The sequence below is a fragment of the Heptranchias perlo genome, chromosome 13 (assembly GCF_035084215.1).
Source record: "Heptranchias perlo isolate sHepPer1 chromosome 13, sHepPer1.hap1, whole genome shotgun sequence".
In the NCBI taxonomy this organism is placed as follows: Eukaryota; Metazoa; Chordata; class Chondrichthyes; order Hexanchiformes; family Hexanchidae; genus Heptranchias; species Heptranchias perlo.
Window position 1 is genome coordinate 28,693,134 of NC_090337.1, and position 18,700 is coordinate 28,711,833.

At 41.3% G+C, this 18,700-nt stretch overlaps 1 protein-coding gene across 1 annotated transcript in view; it reads right to left on the reverse strand.

Moving 5' to 3' along the window:
• LOC137331445 (chloride channel protein 2-like) overlaps positions 1-18,700 on the reverse strand; it is a 412,704-nt gene that overhangs the window by 137,826 nt on the left and 256,178 nt on the right. Inside the window, exons 10-12 of the mRNA XM_067995242.1 lie at positions 12,855-12,956; positions 11,438-11,522; positions 5,174-5,329 (exon numbers count right to left, since the gene is read on the reverse strand). Of these exons, the coding sequence (XP_067851343.1) occupies positions 5,174-5,329; positions 11,438-11,522; positions 12,855-12,956 (343 nt within the window). The remainder of the gene's footprint in view (positions 1-5,173; positions 5,330-11,437; positions 11,523-12,854; positions 12,957-18,700) is intronic.

The following is an 18,700-nucleotide window of genomic DNA, read 5'->3' on the forward strand; positions in this document are numbered from 1 at the left end:
GAAGGGTACAGGAGGGAGCGTAAAGCTGGAGGGGGTTACAGAGATAGATGGTGAGGTTTTGGAGAGATTGGGTGGTGAGGATGAGGATTTAAATTCAAAGTTTTGGGGGATAGGAGCCAATGTAGTTCAGAGTGGATAGGAGTAGTGAGCGAGTGGAATTTAATGCAGGACAGGGGCATGGGCAGCTGAATTTTGAACAAGTTGGAGTTTATGAAGGATGAAGTACAGGAGACTGACAAAGAGTACATCAGAGAAATCCAGTTAAGAGGTGACAGATGTGTTTCAGTGGCAACAGAGGTGAGATGGGGGCGCAGGCAAGTGATGTTGCAGGGATGGAAGTAGGTGGTCTTGGTGATGGATAGGACGGGAGTTTGAAGTTCAGCTCTTGATCAAACAGGATATCAAAGTTTTGTGTGGTATACTTCAGCCTGAGCAAGCGATGGGTGCAATCAGTAGCAAGGAAGCAGAGATTATAGTGGAGCCAAAAATAATGGCTTCGGTGTCCCCAATGTTCAGCTGGAAGAAATTTGACTACAACTTCATGACTGAGAGTGCAGAGGTGATTATTGTCGAGGGAAATTCGATCCAGGGAAACAGTGGAGCAGCAGAATGAAGCCTAGGAAATCAGGAGCAGAGACCAGCCCAGAAGAAAGTACAGTCCGGGAAACCAGTGGCATGGTGGCACTCAACCCAGGAAACCTGCAGATTGAGTGGAGCAATAGACTTCTGCCCAGGAGCCAATACAACAGCAAAGTAAGCCTTGAAACCAGCAACAGACTCACAGATCCATGAAAAAGAGTCTACAAGTCTGTTCCTGGATAAGGGAGCTTGCTTTAGATGGGAAAACACACAGTTTTTTGATGCTGGTCTCTGGGAATCTGAATTAAAACTGTGCCAGTATAAAAGTAGCCTTAATATTGTGCATTGGTCTGGACTTAAACTCATGGGGAGACAGTACTGTGTGGATAAAGCAGAATTTAATTCACAGTGAAAATGTACTAAAATATACCTAATAGTCAATTACATTTTGGTAGCTGTAGACAATTTGCTTTCTAGAAGAGAACTATCAATCAATGGTCATTGGGAATATGGTCATCATATATAATTTACAGATCTTGAATGGGAAATAGCACTTTTCATACTGTGAATGCCAGAGTGAGCAAAGACTTATATAATGTTCATTTACTGAAATATATTAATCATTTTGTTTCTTTTGAGGAGTATACTGGAGGCAGTATATTTGAAATACTACAGGATACTTTAGACCAATGCCATCAATACTTACTGAAGAAAGTATAATTAAAAATAGACTCCGTAACAACAACTACTGGCATTTATATATAGTGCCTTTGATGTACAAAAACAATACAAATCATTGCTAGTTCCATGGGTAAAGCTAAAGCAGTTACCCGTTTTCACTTTCTGCTGGCCAGTTTGCACTCTTTTCAAACTGTTCGTGGCAAACAAAAAACCTTATCTGAATTATGGCACCTCTCTGCTTCTTAAAAATATCACCAGCTTAAGATGGTTTTCACTTTTAATAAAGTGACGCATCAATTTCACCCACAAATCTTGGCATATATATTTAATACAAAAAAATTAGATTGCTATTTTCGTCTGTCTAGGACACAAATCATTTGAACAATCTGATTGAAGCCATGAACTTGCAGCCACTGAAGCAGCAAGTATGCCTACTTTTACTTATTTGTGTGACCAGACAGCTTTGATGCAAACAGTCTTCAATGTGTAATTTACATGAGATTGGTGTTAATGGATATGGATCTTGAGGGATAATAATAACAAACCGCAGAAGGTTCTCAACATTGAGAGTTAGGCAGTAGATATATAAATATTATCTGCAAAAATGACACTGAGAAGTAGTAGTTGGATTCAAAATCCATCCAGGGTTTATTATTTTGGAACAGAACTGGGGAGGAGAGTTGAAACTCAGGAAATTCTTTTTGCAGGGTGTTTTGCACTCAGCATTCTTAAATTTGAACCAATTGGCTCAATTCCCCCAAAGTGCAACTTTATGTATTTAGGGGAATCACATTTCCCAGAACTAATACAATTAAAAACCCGAAGCAGGTCTACCCAGTGCTGCCAAATCTCAGGACCATACCTCCACTGCCAAAGCTGAGGATCACCCTTCAGTGCTGCTAAACAGGTACCTCCCTCCAACCTGGTACATCCTGCTGTTCACCCTTAGCTTTAAAAAGGTATGGGTTAAAAATTAAATTCACAGATAAAGGAATGTATATGAAATAAAGGCTACACATTTATGAATATAACAATAATCCAGGCCATCAATTCAGTTTACACAGACTAATGAACAGTTTTGGAATTCAATCCCCAAAGCACTGATAGCTCAGGATACTGTGTAATAAAACATAATTGGGCTTATTCAGTCACTGTAAGTGGCCCTGACAACACATTGTGTATTATATGGCCTAACATCTCTTTTGTTATAAAACAGCACATCCTCTGACTCAGGTGAGCAATGCCATTGGGCATCTGCTAGCATGTGTAAGTGTGTTTGTTGCACATCATATTTACATTTCGGGCATGGAATCTTCTATCTTAATATACTACTCAATGTAGTATTAATGCTGTACATTTCATTATAACTTAAGAAGAATCAGGGCCAGCAGATTATTTACAATAAATCAGTAGGAAATTTTCATTCTGTTTAAAAAGCCACAGTTAATCTGAAGGCCATTAATGCATTAAACTGTTGATATCACTATGTTTTGATGTAGATTCATTAGAGCTGGTTCTTATTTGTGTGATTGAACTAGATACTATTTGGAAAGAACTATAGAGAGAGATAAAAAGAGAGCGAGAGCGAGAGAGAGAGAGGAAAGAGAGGAAAGAATAGAGAAAGGAACTTGCATTTATAAAGCATTTGATCACATCCCCAGGACGTCCAAAAGTGCTTTATAGCCAATGAAGTACGTTTTGAAGTATAGTTACTTATGGAATGTAGGAAACACTGCAGCCAATTTGCACACAGCAAGGTCCCACAACATTATTGTCGAATATGTTTAAATCGTTGACCATATCTATTATCTTTTGTTATTCTGAAGGCCTGTACCAGGTCATGAAATCATTGGAATTACAGCACAGACACAGAGGCTACTCATCCCATCTTACCAGTGCCTGTGTTAGTTCCTCAACTGGAGCTATCTACTATCATTTAATTTCTCTACCCTGACCCTGTATCTTTTAATATTCTTACTTTCAATTCTGTTATGGTCTCTGTCTTGTTGGCTATTTGCGATAAAGATTTCATGTTAAATAATCCTCTTAATGGAGAAAATTCTTCTCACATCCCCCTTCATTCTTTTACTGTTAATCCTGAGTCTAAGGGGTATGATCTCAGCTTGTCATCTGGGTGTAAAACTGGTATTGTGGATCAGCCACTTGGTATATAAACCATATGATTTTCATTTCCATTGATTTAAGTAGAAAATCCACTCCGTCCCTCGTTACCAATTTGCCAACTAGTTGAAACAATCTTTCACCTTTTACCCTTAAAACCTTGCAGAATTTTTGAAAAGCTCTATTAGACCCCTGCTGAAACTGCTCTGTTCCAGTGAAAAACTCTCATTTTTTTAACCCTTTCTTCATAACTATAACCATTCATTCCTGGTATCATTCTGGTGAATCATCACTGTACTCTTTCCATGTCCTTCCTATAATGGGATGCCCAGAACTTCATACAATGCTCCGAACTTGGTCCAACTAGTGTCTTGTACAAATTCAACATAATTTCCTTGGTTTTTAAAAATTCGTTCATGGTATGTGGGCGTCGCTGGCAAGGCCAGCATTTATTGCCCATCCCTAATTGGCCTTGAGAAGGTGGTGGTGAGCCGCCTTCTTGAACCACTGCAGTCCATGCGGTGAAGGTTCTCCCACAGTTGCTGCAGTGCATCCTGTGGATGGTACACACTGCAGCCACTGTGCGCCGGTGGTGAAAGGAGTGAATGTTTAGGGTGGTGGATGGGGTGCCAATCAAGCGGGCTGCTTTGTCCTGGATGGTGTGGAGCTTCTTGAGTGTTGTTGGAGCTGCACTCATCCAAGCAAGTGGAGAGTATTCCATCACACTCCTGACTTGTGCCTTGTAGATGGTGGAAAGGCTTTGGGGAGTCAGGAAGTGAGTCACTCGTCGCAGAATACCCAGCCTCTGACCTGCTCTTGTAGCCACAGTATTTATATGGCTGGTCCAGTTAAGTTTCTGGTCAATGGTGACCCCCAGAATGTTGATGGTGGGGGATTCGGCAATGGTAATGCCGTTGAATGTCAAGGTGAGGTGGTTAGACTCTCTCTTGTTGGAGATGGTAATTGCCTGGCACTTGTCTGGCGTGAATGTTACTTGCCACTTATGAGCCCAAGCCTGGATGTTGTCCAGGTCTTGCTGCATGCGGGCATGGACTGCTTCATTATCTGAGGGGTTGCGAATGGAACTGAACACTGTGCAATCATCAGCGAACATCCCCATTTCTGACCTTATGATGGAGGGAAGGTCATTGATGAAGCAGCTGAAGATGGTTGGGCCAAGACACTGCCCTGAGGAACTCATGCAGCATTGTCCTAGGCCTGAGATGATTGGCCTCCAACAACCACTACCATCTTCCTTTGTGCTAGGTATGACTCCAGCCACTGGAGAGTTTTCCCTCCGATTCCCATTGACTTCAATTGCATTTCCTTGTTTTTGTATTCAGTGTCTCATATATAAAATACAAAATCCTATTTACCTTTTTATAATCTTTCTATCTGCATTTTCACCTTTAAATATCTTTCTATCTGTTTCCATAGATCTGTCTGTTAAGGTAAGATCCTTTCAGAGGCAGGGATTATAATGTAATTTAAATAGGAATTAGAAAGAACAGGGGGCACAGGATCATCAATGTATATTTATAATGGGTTCTTATTTCTGTACATTTACTGTTAAGGTTCAATATGTAACCTTCTTTATTAATGTAACAGTGATACTAATGCCTTATTTTTCACTCAGTTGTACAAAATCTAATGGCAAACTGTACCCAAAACAACATTTTAAAGACTAACCAGGACATCAAAGATTAAATAAAGGTTTTGTTCTTGAACTGAAAAAACAATGCTGCTCCATTTTTGTTAATATTATTTCTAAAAGTAAATAGTAATGGCCTACCTTCATCAGGATGAATATTACTAGGGTTACAAAGACATTTGCTTGAGGATTCTTCCAGGCCTCTGAAATCCCAATGTAGTCAAATTCCTCAGCTATTCCTTGCTTTGCCCAGGTCCTGTTGTCAAAAAGGGTGACCAGTGTTTCCTTCTGGGTGAGCTATGGGCCAAACACAGTGAATTCAATTAATAGATTTTACAAAAACATACCAACAAATGAAAAACAAACAGATGAAGAGTAAACTAATAGATTCTGCTCAAGACACCTGGCAGCTGAGGAACCAGATAAATTGACCAATAGATTGAACAGTAGTCCTTCGGCTGTTTAACAACTGGACACTGATTAAAATAAATTAAAATAAATTAAAATCAACTTAACAGCATCACTTTAAAATGCAACAATTAACATGCAAAGCTGCATGACTGCATAATAATTATTTCCAAAGTAAATATTTTACTATTTTAAAATATTGGGCTATATCCTCCTCTGTTCATTAATTCTATAAAACATTAAATGTAAATGTAAAATGGAGAACACATGAAGAAAATATGCCCCACATATCTTTTCAAAACCACAAATATTATTTATCTCAATTATTTCAAATCTTCATTTTATCCCTTGGTGTATTCTACAGGGAACACTGGAATTCAAGTTATATCTGAAGTGGAAGTGATCAATGTTGACATTGGATTCTAAACCTTAAAAAAACATTCAGTTCTCCAGCAGCAATATCGCTAACCTTGAGCAGCACAACATTGGGCCAGAAATTGCGCAGAGCAGCGAGGCAATGCTCACCGCAGCTCCTGCGAATTAAGTTAACGAATATACTTACTGTGGCATCAAAATAATTGAATTAAATTAAAGTTACAGAAGGGAAAAGTAAAAAAAAATTCTTAATTTTAAAAATTTTAAATTTTTTTTTTAAGTGACCAAAAACTATTAAAATAAGGAGTAATGAGGCTCCACATTTTTAAAAGTTAATTTTTAGTTGTTTGGCAGTCATTAAGACTAACTGCGCTGTTAAAATTTAGTTTGGACCTGGTATTTTTAAGCGTGCCTGTTTGATGGCGTTATTAGTTACTTTCCAGCTGGGCAGATAAGCAAGTTGGTGCTTTTTCAATGATTTTCCTGATTCCAGCATGCGATGTCCCTTTAATTTGAAGCTGTCACATCACCAGCAAACCACTAGGAGAAAGTTCGGCGTTTCACTGCACATGTGCAAACGTGAGAACTTGCTCCTTCAATTTTCCACTAAAAGTTGAGCGCGCTGTTGAGCTCCTCCGTTATTTCGGGAGCGATTTCTGGCCCATTATGTATTTATAATGTGCGTGTGAAGAAATGCCAGTGGATATAAAAGTTAGATTTCCATTAATAAGTGATGACGACTGCTGGTTAGGACGTATCCTCATTTTATATATACACACACCTTAAGTATTTTGGATTTTCTTGCACATCAAATCTATTCTGTCAAAAATATAACTTGCTAATACCAGTAGTCTTGTTTCTGACTCTTTCAAAAGGATTGTAGGGCTGATTTTAAACCTGCACGGTTGAAATTGGGTATGTAGACAGTTAAAATGGCAAGTGGGTCTACCCATTTGGACCCACTGCCATCCGGCAGGTTCCGATCTTAACATGCTCTTCTGAGTAGGCAAGTGGTGTTACCTGCCGGATGGCAGCGGATTTCTTTTTTAAATATGTGGATCAAGCTCTGATTACATCATCAGGCCTGACTGCTATTTAACCGGAGACCTGCATGGAGAAGCCATTAAAAGCACAAATTCAGCATAAAGGATATGATGTAGTAGCTATCCCTGGGCAGGACTGGGAGCTAAATATTCCAGGCTATAGAATCTTCAGAAAGGACACGTAAATTGGAAAGGAGGAGTAGCAATTGTGACAAAAGACACAATGCTCTCGTGATCAGCCATGATCTAATTCAATGGCGGAACAGGCTTGAGAGGCTAAATGACCTACCCCTGTTTCTATGTACCTTTGCATTAGAAATCCCACAATTTTCCCCATAGACTGAAAGCCAGCAAGAGTAAATCCTCCCAGAAACTTTGTTATGTACAGTTTACCCATGCATAGCGCATCAACAATAATATCTCGCTTTATAAGCATGGCTCCCAACTTTCAAATTCTTCACATGCATATTTTTAGACCAGTGTGGAAGCACTGCCTTCTCTGTAGGCAATTTCCAAATTGCAAATTGGTACATAACCTTGTTCTACTCCGACTGTTTAACAAATACAATGGCATTTCAAAGATCACTGCATATATTCCATTTTTGGAGAATAAACAGTCTTAATTTTCACCTTTTACTCGGAATAATTGGATTTTTGTAACTATAACAACGTGAAAATTTCCTTCTGTTGATCAATAGTTTAGTCTGAGTGATAGCCTTATCAACCCTTCATGAGCAATGCTGTACTGACATGAGAACCAGATAGATGGTGCTGGGCAATCTCAACTCATTGTTTTGAATTCTCTTCTATAAAATGCTTAATTAGGAAACAATGTAATAATGGGATTGCAGCCATCTGCTCCAATTTGCAAGAAATATGCATTTATTAGTGAGTTTCAAAATGTTAGCAGTCATGAAAGAATATGGGTTTAAAGCCGATTTGATTAAAATAGTGCCCAAGGCAATCTGTGAAAGGGATTGCAAGAAAGGGCACTGCAGTGATGAGTCACCGGGCAGATAATTAAGGAATAGGCTGCCAACTAGCCAGCTGACATACCCCATGTTTATTGCAATGATAGATTAAAGGCTTAGGAAAATCCTTCATTCCGGCCGGTAGTATATCGTTCATATATACAAATGTCAAATGCATGGGAAGTAAGGGCACTAATTAATTTCTTCCAGACAAGTCAAGCAGGATTTTAATAGTTTATATATTTGGAATTTAAAAGCTGGCTATGTTTCCTTCCAAAAGCTGCAAAGGAAATCATTAAAGTCTCCTTGTTGGCAGCCTATAGCTGCAGATATATTTTCGGCACTTGTATTAAACACCTGGACTTTGCATAATATTCATCCGAAATATCAAAAAAAAATGAAAGGAATAGCAGAACATTTTATGAACTAAAGAGATACTAGCTCTTTTGGTGGTTTACACAGATTGGATTTTAACTTAAGAAAGTTATCAACAATCTGAGCTGTAAACTGTCCTCTTTTGCACATTTCATCCCCAATGTTCAAGGCACCACAGATAATTTGGTTTGAATAGATGTTCTGTTTAAAATTAACTAATTTTAATTCCAGGTGGGCAAAAACTGGCAACATTTAACTACATGAAATTTTTCACAAGGCTTGGTTCTGGTCTTTGAGGGTGCACTTAAACTGTCAGTTTAGCGTTAGTGTGAAGCAATTTCTGCTTTGCATCAATATTACACTGGCATGTTAAACCAGAGTCGAGGTCAAACCTGACTCCAGAGCAAAGCAGATACGGACTCTCTGGAGGGGGGAGTCTTACATCACTTTGGTTTTCATGATGTGGAGTGGGGTTGACAATTGTAAACAATTTTACAACACCAAGAGACACACGACAACGCAAAATCGTCGAGCAGAAATTGATAGCCAAGTTCCGCACCCATGAGGACGGCCTCAACCGGGATCTTGGGTTCATGTCACACTACACGTAACCCCACCAGCGAACAAATGTTATCTGTTTTTAATATAACGGGTCATTGACTGTCTTCCTTCTCTCTCTCTCTTTTTTTTTGGGGGGTTTGCATATTCGGTGGCCTTTTTAGGTGACACCTTTCTGTCTGCTCACTGTGATTGCCTTGGCAACGGGCAGTAATCACCAGGCATTGTTCTGTGATTTTAAAATGCGAAGGATTCGAAAATGTCATTTCCATACCGTTCACCTGACGAAGGAGGAAGCCTCCGAAAGCTTGTGGAATTTAAAATAAATTTGTTGGACTATAACTTGGTGTTGTAAAATTGTTTACACTTTGGTTTTGACATGGCATGGAATGTAAATCCAATGTGGTGTCAAACCTGGTTTGCAAAGTGCTTAAGGGAGCCATTGGTCCTCTTGGGCACCTTTTAAACCTACCTTACCTCAATTCAAATGTTTGAAGAGTTGGGATTCTCCCTTCTCAAATCTCAACATTTAAATCTGTAGCTGTTGAGAGAGAGTTCAGCACATGCTGTCTCCTAAACAGGAGTTCAGAAGTACAGGAGCCAAGCACTGTAAATAGGGTACTGGTTGCCTGAAATCTGAACTACAGCCAACAGTATCAGACCTGTAACGGCAGTGCAAATGCACCCTAAGATTACGGTATACAAACAGCAGCCAGATTGGAGTGTCAGATAAGTTAGTAGAAAGGTCTACCACAATATTGAAATACATAGAGCTTTGAAGGACTATTTGTTTGAGAAAAGCTTATGAATATTTCAATCTTTAAAGCCTCTTAATTCTATGGTAGACCTATATTTCTGCTAAGTAACTTTGACATTACATTGTGGCTTTCATTACCTTTATACTTTACTTCTCGACCACTATCCAGCCTACACAAACTCCAATTCGTCCAAAAGCCGGCTGTTTCCATCCTGATCTTCATTAAGTTTCGGTCTCCCATCACTCCTATTCTAACTGACCGTTAGCTCCCCCTACTCAAATGCATGATATTCAAAATCCTCATCCTTATTTACCAATACCCTACTTCTGCAACTTCCTCCAGTCCTATGACCCAGTCCATGCCCTTTAGTCCTCTAACTCTGACCTCTTCCTCTATTCCACCAAAGCCTTCAGCCGTCTCAGCCCCTCTGTGGAGATTTTTCCCTATGCCCTTCCGCCTTGCTTTCTGCCAGTACCTTTAAATGCTCCCTTGAAACTTAGCTTTTGACCATGCTTTTAATCATCTTTCTTGACTTTTACTACTGTTTGACATCCATATGAATGCAATCATATCCCTGTAAAGCACCTACACGATAGCCATTATATCAATGCAAGTTGTCAGCCCAGAATTTCCTGGAACATCGTGATCGGCGATTTATGCTGTAAATGACGCTGTTTTGAGCGTTGCAAACTTACTCCAAAATTTCCTGGAAAAGCAATTTAAATTACTTTAAAAAGTAATTCAGGGAGAGAAATTGGATCTTGTATCACCTGTTTTTTGGCAAGAAACGGGGACAAAAGGGTCCAACTCCAAGGGTGCCTGAAATATGTTTGACACCATATTGGCTCAGGCGATATTCAGGCATCCCTGACAGCCGCCTTTAACAGCCCCCTTGCAAATGCTAATGAGGGGCCTAATATGTGCTTAAGGACCCGTCTCCAAAATTGGTCAGAAACTCAGTGGAGCATGCGCCTGACATGGTCCTCTCAGTTTTTCAGGTTTCTTTGTGACCTAACCAGTGGTTCTAAAAGCTCTACTGTTCTAAACAACCTCAGATGCAAAGGTATCTGAGACACCTCAATCCTCTTCCTACATTTATACCGTCCCCAGTTATGAGGGAAGTGTGCTTGTTGAATCAACATGGGGGTCATGGAAATCCGGAGATTCCAACTCGGCCACAATATATGGGTGGTATTGGAGGCTGCATAATGCACTTCAAACTCATTCACATGCACTTTTGCCCAACTGACCGCTTAAATAGTCAAATATCACTAGTTTGCAACTCTCAAGATTTGGCTATTAAATTTCAGGCTCAATTTTAATCTTTGTTGTAATAATACCACAACGAGTCCATCCAGGTTTTGAAATCTTGAAAATTGCAGACCTATGTCCTCCCTCAAATGAACAATTCTTTCTGCCACCATTCTGATCCTGCTTTTTATTTTCTATATTATCTACAGCAAATCCAGGCCTTTTCAATTCCATGCATCAGTGTCTCAGATGTAGCTAGATTGCATCTAAGGTCATGTGAAATACCAGAAATTTGAGGGTGTTGAACGGCCAAATCCCTCTGACCTCAAACATTACATTTTGCACCTTAATCATCTGCCAATATCTTCACCCTCAGTAAACCTTCCTTAGGTTGGAAAGTCTGGAAGTCCTTTTACCCAACCTCTCCTTTCTCTCCCTGTCACGATTAATGCTTTGGCTGGTTTGTTATATTTCTCACTCCCCAGGTTGATATTACACAACACTGTCATTCAGAATTCCATCATGATGAATGCAATCATATCCCTCTACTACAACAGAAATATAGCCATGGTGCCCTGCTTGCTTTCAAAATTCATGATTATAAATCAATCAATCAGCTTTGAATCAAAGATCTGTACGTACAATGTAAGTAAAAATAAAATGTACCTCTCCAGCCATGAACTGGCCAAACCCTGGAGGAAATGAGAGAGTGGAAATAAGCAAAGTCACCACTGCTGGATAAAGCAACCGCCTAAGAAAAAGAAAACAGTTTCATTTGACACCATATAAACCACCAATGTTTGTAAGTATTTAACCAGACTTTATCCTCCGACCAAAAACCTCCACACCCACTACTTTGTCCCTGGATCTTGGCAGCCTACACAAAACTAATATTAATATTTGAAATTTGGTCCAATTTAGTAGTGTACTTTGAAAATATCTACCAGAGCAGTCAACATTCTTTTGTTTTCCAAAAGAAAAATCATTTATTATAAATTGAATATACTTGGCACCACAAATCAGATTGCAAATGGCTTTCACAAAAATTATTATAGCGCTCCAGCATCTCTAGCAGCTGCTTTTCAGTTGGTTTTAGATTAACTCTAGCTCCACAAGCCAACTCAGAACAGGAGCGTACTCAAAAGATCTGATTAAAAAAGAACCGTACAGAGGCAAAATAATTCAAGCATTTCACCAACTCTAAATGGTCTAAAGGTTTTCTTAGATGGCTTCCAGTACAGTGACTAACATAGGCATTAAATTTGAAACTTGATGGACAATTTGGCTTAATTCTCCCTTCAGTATGTTTGATTTAATTTATTCTTGCACTTATATTAGACAGAAATAGAAGATACACAGTTGACCACATATTGAACAGCTGACAAAGCTGCAAGTTGGCTAAACTGGCCAGATGGTATAAAAGCCATATATGACACACATGTAAAAGTGCCCTTTCACTGGCATTAGGTTTATTTTTTAAACACCAGTTCTATGCAAATTGTGCCTAAACTGAACCTACAAGCTAAATAGATATTTTCTCACTTGCAATTGGTAAATGCATATTTAGAATTAAATAAGTCTTTGGTAATTTATTCAGTCTGATATTTGCATCAGATTATGGACCATTTTGGAGCCTGTGTTAAAACAATAAGTGGCAATTCCTCACATTTATGGATGTCTGGAGTAGCAGGAGTCTTGTCGAATTAAAAAGAGAAAACTTAAGTAAAACCTTAAAAAGTACATTTTCTTCTTTTTGGCCCAAACAGTTACACAGGCCCTTTTTCGTAGTACTTGCAATGCGGTTGTGGGTGGACATGAGATGAAAATGACTGCTGACCCGATCTGAATTTGAACAACTTCCCTTAGCTCTGCTGCTGACATAGCTGAGTGACAAAGCAGGTTTGGAGAAACAAAATACTTGGCTAGCACCATTGGCACACCCTCTCCATTTGCACCTGGGGAAAGCTGTGCTTGCTGGTGGAGCTAGCATTAGTGTCACTACCATGAGGGGAAAATTGAACTAATGTTGAAAATTTAAACAAGCCGTAATAATCTAAGAAAAGAAACATCATTTACTACTTACTTCTTCATCAAAAACTTGTTGATGGTTTTTTGTTTTCTCATGATTGCCACTATCTTCCTGTGGAAGAAGACAAACAGGGCACCACCAAATCCACTAGCAATCCTGCAAGGAACAGGAAGGGGGACATTATTATTTTTAAAATTATTTATTTCTGTAATACGCGGCAACTGATTTTCCTTTGCTCTCGTGACACAAAGGCAAAGCTAAAGAAAAAGTGGCAGAGATCCATTACACCAAGCCTCTGCCCCATTTGTGCTTCATGCTCATTTCCACGGATTTCCCTTGGTGTGGAGGCAAGAGTGTTTTCGCCCAGAACAGCTGGAAGCAATCACCTGGTAGAGGCCCAAGCAGCAGAAGGTCCACTGAAATCCATTGAGGTTTCACACACCACACTCAGATTGAAGGATCCAAGAAGGAGTTGACAGAAACTTCCACCCATGTAAAGTGTTTTTTACTTCAGGGGCTGCAGAAGGATCATAAGGACTTGAGGCCCACTAGTTTCTACTTTTGGACAGAAAAAGAAGGAAGGAAGGAAGGAAGGAAGGAAAAGAGAAAGAACAAACTTGTATTCATATAGTGCCTTTCATGACTTCAGGACATCCCTAAGTCCTTCAGAACTAATGAATTACTTTTTGAAGTGTAGTTAATGTTATAACATAGGGAAACACAGTCAATTTGCACACAGCAAAGTCCTACAAATAGCAAGAAGATGAATGACCAGATAATTTGTTTCTCTTAGTGATATTGGTTGATAGATAAATGTTGGCCAGGACTTTGGGAAGACTCCCCTTCTCATCCCCGCTTAGTGCCATGGGATCTTTTACTCCCACCTCAGAAGGTAGACGGGGGTTGGATTTAACGACTCATCTAAAAAATGGTACCTCCGTCAGCACTCCCTCAGTTCTGCACTGAAGTGGTAGCCCAGATTATGTGCTGAAGTGGGGCATGAACCCATGCCCTTCTGACTCTGAGGCAAGACTGCTACCACTGGGCCAAGGCTGACACCTATGATCCCAAAATTGGTGGTTATTACCTCCTGCACTTTTGGGTACAAGCCCCTTCCACTTGGCATCTAAAGGCTATTTACAGACATTGTTATGCAAACTATCAGAAAAAATGTCAAAGAAACAGTGATATGCAATAATTTTAGGAATGGACAATTTGCAAATATTTCAGTAGATACTGAGATAGATGAATGATCTTTATTGATAGAATTGATTTAGATTTGTCAAAATCAGCAGTGAATCTTTCAGTATACTTTGGCGCCTTCAATAGTACTCGAGCCAAAGTTTCAACCAGCATCAATGTCCTTCCTCATATAAACACTTCAGGTTGCAGAAATTACCAAAGCAGTCAACATAATTCAATAAAATCTTCAATTCTTCAAAAAAGAAAATGTGCACAAGTTGAAACATCTAAACTTCAGATACATTGATTATCAGCATTACAACATAAATAACTAGATAGTGCCACAGGTGACTGTGAAGGACAAAGCAATGCTACTAAATCAGGCATGATATGGTCAGCATGGGAATGGCAGTCACTGGTAGTGTTACTTAAATTAATGTATCCTAGGCTCAGATTGTTGTGCCAAGTGACTCATTCTCAAGTCAACACATTCATGTCAACCTCTTGTAAAAAGACAATCAAATCAAAGTGGGTTTTGCACTCTGGCCAAAAATGCATTATATTTGAGATAAAGGTTGTTCAGCTTGCCACAACACTGCTCTCATTTCACTTTCCCAGCCATGGCAAATGTTCCTCAGTCTTAGGCTGGATTCTGTTATGAGCAGAGGCATTAACTTATTGGACAATGTTAGTGCAATTTACCAAACATTTAATATGTTGCAATCGTATGTTATAATAATTAGGACTTAGAATCATAGAACGGTTGCAGCACGGAAGGAAGTCATTCGGCCCATTGAACCCGTGCCGGCTCTTTGTAAGAGCAATCCAGTTAGTCACATTCCCTGTAGCCGTACAAATTTTTTCACTTCAAGCATTTATCCATTTGCTTGCTGTGTAAAAAAGCTTTTCCTCATGTCACCTTTGGTTCTTTTGCCAATCACCTTAAATCTGTGTCTTCTGGTTCTCGACCCTTCCACCAATGGGAACAATTTCTCTTCGTTTACTTTATCTAAAACCTTCATGATTTTGAACACTCCTCTTAACCTTCTCTGCTCTAAGGAGAACAACCCCAGCTTCTGCAGTCTATCCACATAACTGAAGTTCCTCATCCCTGGAACCATGCTAGTAAATCTTTTCTGCACCCTCTTCACATCCTTCCTAAAGTGCGGTGTCCAGAATTGGACACAATGGGCTCGATGTTACCAGGGCTGCGGGTTTGCGGCGGGGGGGCTATTGGGTGCGTGGGTAACGCGCCCGGCGAAATCAGTCTGCCCCCTGCGTAATCGCAGCCTAATTGGATCCACTTACCTGGTCTTCCGGGTTCCCCACTGCTGATCTGCACGTCGGGCGGGCTGCGCATGCGCAGTAAGGTCTGTCAGCTGGAGGAGCTCTATTTAAAGGGGCAGTCCTCCACTGACCGATGCTGCAACAAATAGCAAAAATTACAGCATGGAGCAGCCCAGGGGGAAGGCTGCTCCCAGTTTAATGATGCCTCACTCCAGGTATTATTAGATGGGGTGAGGAGGAGGGGGAGGACAGAGATCTTCCCCCCGGCGGGCGGGAGGAAGCGGCCTGCCTCTGCCACCACGAAGGCCTGGCTCGAGGTGGCAGAGGAGGTCGCCTGCACCACCAACATATCGCCCACCTGCATACAATGCAGGAGGCGCTCCAATGACCTAAGTAGGTCAGCCAAAGTGAGTACACGTACACATTCCCCTACACTCCGTCTGCCACATCACCGCCCCCACCCCACATCTCCTTCTGCACTGCCAACACTACTCTGTCACATCACCCCTCATACCCACTCAAAGCTCATCCTCATCTTACCTGTACTTACTCACCTCGCCAGTACTCATCCCGCCACTACCACTCAACCCAAACCTCCTACAATCTCATGGCTCTATCTCATACTCACCCTCTCGTGCATCTCTTTCACAGTCAGCCTCACTCAACCTGCCACTACCTGTGCTGCAGCCACAAGGCATGCATCACATATGTGCAGTAGGCAGCGTAAGGCAAACATGTCGTGAGCATGAAGGGGATGCACAAGGGTGTTTGAGGGTTTGTCATGGTTTTTACTTCTATTGAATTTCTGACCAACTCACATTACATATTATATTGGCACCACTACTGCCACGTCTTTGCGAATCTTTCTGGTTTGCGCAATAATGCCATTTCCTGAGGATCACACTGAAGACCCACAACTGATGACACCCATTGTGTCACTGCAGAGTGGGTGTAGGTGTATTTGCAGGGCTCTTTTGTGCAGACGACTGAGAGACGTCGGCGATGTCCCCGGTGGCACCCTGGAAGGATGCAGAGGAGAAGTTGTTGAGGGTAGTGGTGACTTTGACAGCGACAAGTAAGAAGATGGTGCTCGGGCCAGCCGGGAGCAGCTCGGCATGAAGGAGGCTGCATATGTCCACGACTACATGTCGAGTGACTCTGGGCCTCCGTGTGCACTGCTGGCGTGTGGCGAGGGTAGTGCCCTCTGCGACGCATCTCTCTCTGCGGTTGCCCTCCCTCCTGCTGTGCAGGTGGATGTGTCACAGCACTGTGTTGTGGAGCTCCATGTGTCAGAGGTGGACGGTGTGGCCGGCGAGGCTGGTGATGCTGTTCGCCCTCCGAGGAGGTCATGACTGCAGCTATGGCGGCCCCCATCCGAAAGATGTACATCTGAGGGGGTCCGCAAGGTAGGTACATGTCTCTGGACCCCGGGGTAAGTGTGCAAGTTGGTGAATTTTCTCGTTAGGGCGAGGGTGGTGGAGGCCAAACTTTGTCCCAAGTGACAGAGTGGCCTCCTGCAATGAGTGAGGGTCTCCCCCCCCCCCCATCAAATGGACCTTTGCAGTTGCCACAGGCTGATGGCTGCAACACGTCCATTTCAACTGGGAGTGTTTCCCACAGTATGGGAAACAGTCCCAGTTGTTTCTAAAATCCCACCCCTCCTCACATAATCCCTTAATCAGGTCTGTTAATGACCTGAAATAGCTAGATAAATATTGTCAAGTGGCACCCCGCTGGCTTTAATTGCCTGCGGGAGTCCCACACGCGGGGGCTGCGCGTGCACGTCAGCGCGTCTGTGGGGAACCCGGAAGTGGGCGGGTTGGAGCCGGGCTCCAGACCCGCTCCGGGATTCCCCGATTTTCGGAGCCCCCCCCCCGCCAAGAACGCACCCGATAGCGGGTGCTAAAACGAAGCCCAATACTCCAGTTGTGGCTGAACCAGTGTTTTATAAATGTTCAACATAACTTCCTTGCTTTTGTACTCCGTGCCTCTATTTATAAAGCCCAGGTTCCCATATGCTTTTTTAACCACTTTCTCAGCCTGTCCTGCCATCTTCAAAGATTTGTGCACATATATCCTGAGGTCTTTCTGTTCCTGCACCCCTTTAGAATTGTACCATTTAGTTTATATTGCCTCTCCTCATTCTTCCTGCCAAAATGTATCACTTTGCACTTCTTTGCCACGTGTCCGCCCATTCTACCAGCCTGTCTGTGTCCTCGTAAAGTCTATCACTATCCTCCTCACTAATCACTACACTTCCAAGTTTTATGTTATCTGCAAATTTTGAAATTGTGCCCCATACACCCAAGTCCAAGTCATTAATATATATCAAAAAAGCAGTGGTCCTAGTACCGACCCCTGTGGAACACCACTGTATACCTTCCTCCAGTCTGAAAAACAACCGTTCACCACTACTCTCTGTTTCCTCTCAATTATCCAATTTCGTATCCATGCTGCCACTGCCCCTTTTATTCCATGGGCTTCAATTTTGCTGACAAGCCTATTATGTGGCACTTTATCAAATGCCTTTTGAAAGTCCATATACACAGTATCAACCACATTACCCTCATCAACCCTCTCTGTTACCTCAATAAAAAACTCAATCAAGTTAGTTTAACTCGATTTGCCTTTAGCAAATCCATGCTGGCATTCCTTTATTAATCCACACTTGTCCCGGATTACCATTTCTAAAGGCTTCCCCACCACCGAGGTTAAACCGACTGGCCTGTAGTTGCCGGGTTTATCCTTACACCCTTTTTTGAAAAAACATTTGCAATTCTCCAGTCCTCTGGCACCACTCCCCTATCTAAGGAGGATTGGAGGATTATGGCCAACACCTCTGTAATTTCCACCCTTACTTCCCTCAGCAACTTAGGATGCATCCCATCTGGACAGGGTGACATATCTACTTTTAAGTACAGCCAGTCTTTCTAGTACCTCCTCTTTATCAATTTTTCTTTTGAGTGAATATGAAAAAAATGCATCAAATGGATTTTATCTGCAATGTTCACTGGCATTAAATTCTTTGAGAGCTCAAAGTGCATGAAAATCTCGATGTACTTGGGTTGTACCTGTGAATTTGACAGCAGCTCTGTCTAAAATCAATAGAAAATTGCAGGAACAGGTTCCAATCCCTTTCAGGATTGAAGTCATGTCATAGCAGAAGTTGTTCTATTTTAAAAACAAGCCTTTTAACCAATTTCAGAAATAAGAGGAATGATCATTGTTTGTGAAGACGTGTCTACGCACCCCAATCACGCAGTTAACCATTGCTGCCATTAATAGATATGGCTACGGTCGAAGAAATATTTAAAGATGTGTGACTTGGTGCAGAACAGTTCACCAGAAACTAAAACCAATTTGCTCAGTCTGGACAATAAATATATGAATTTGACTCAAAAGGAGGAATTTTAACTCTCCCCATCCAGCAG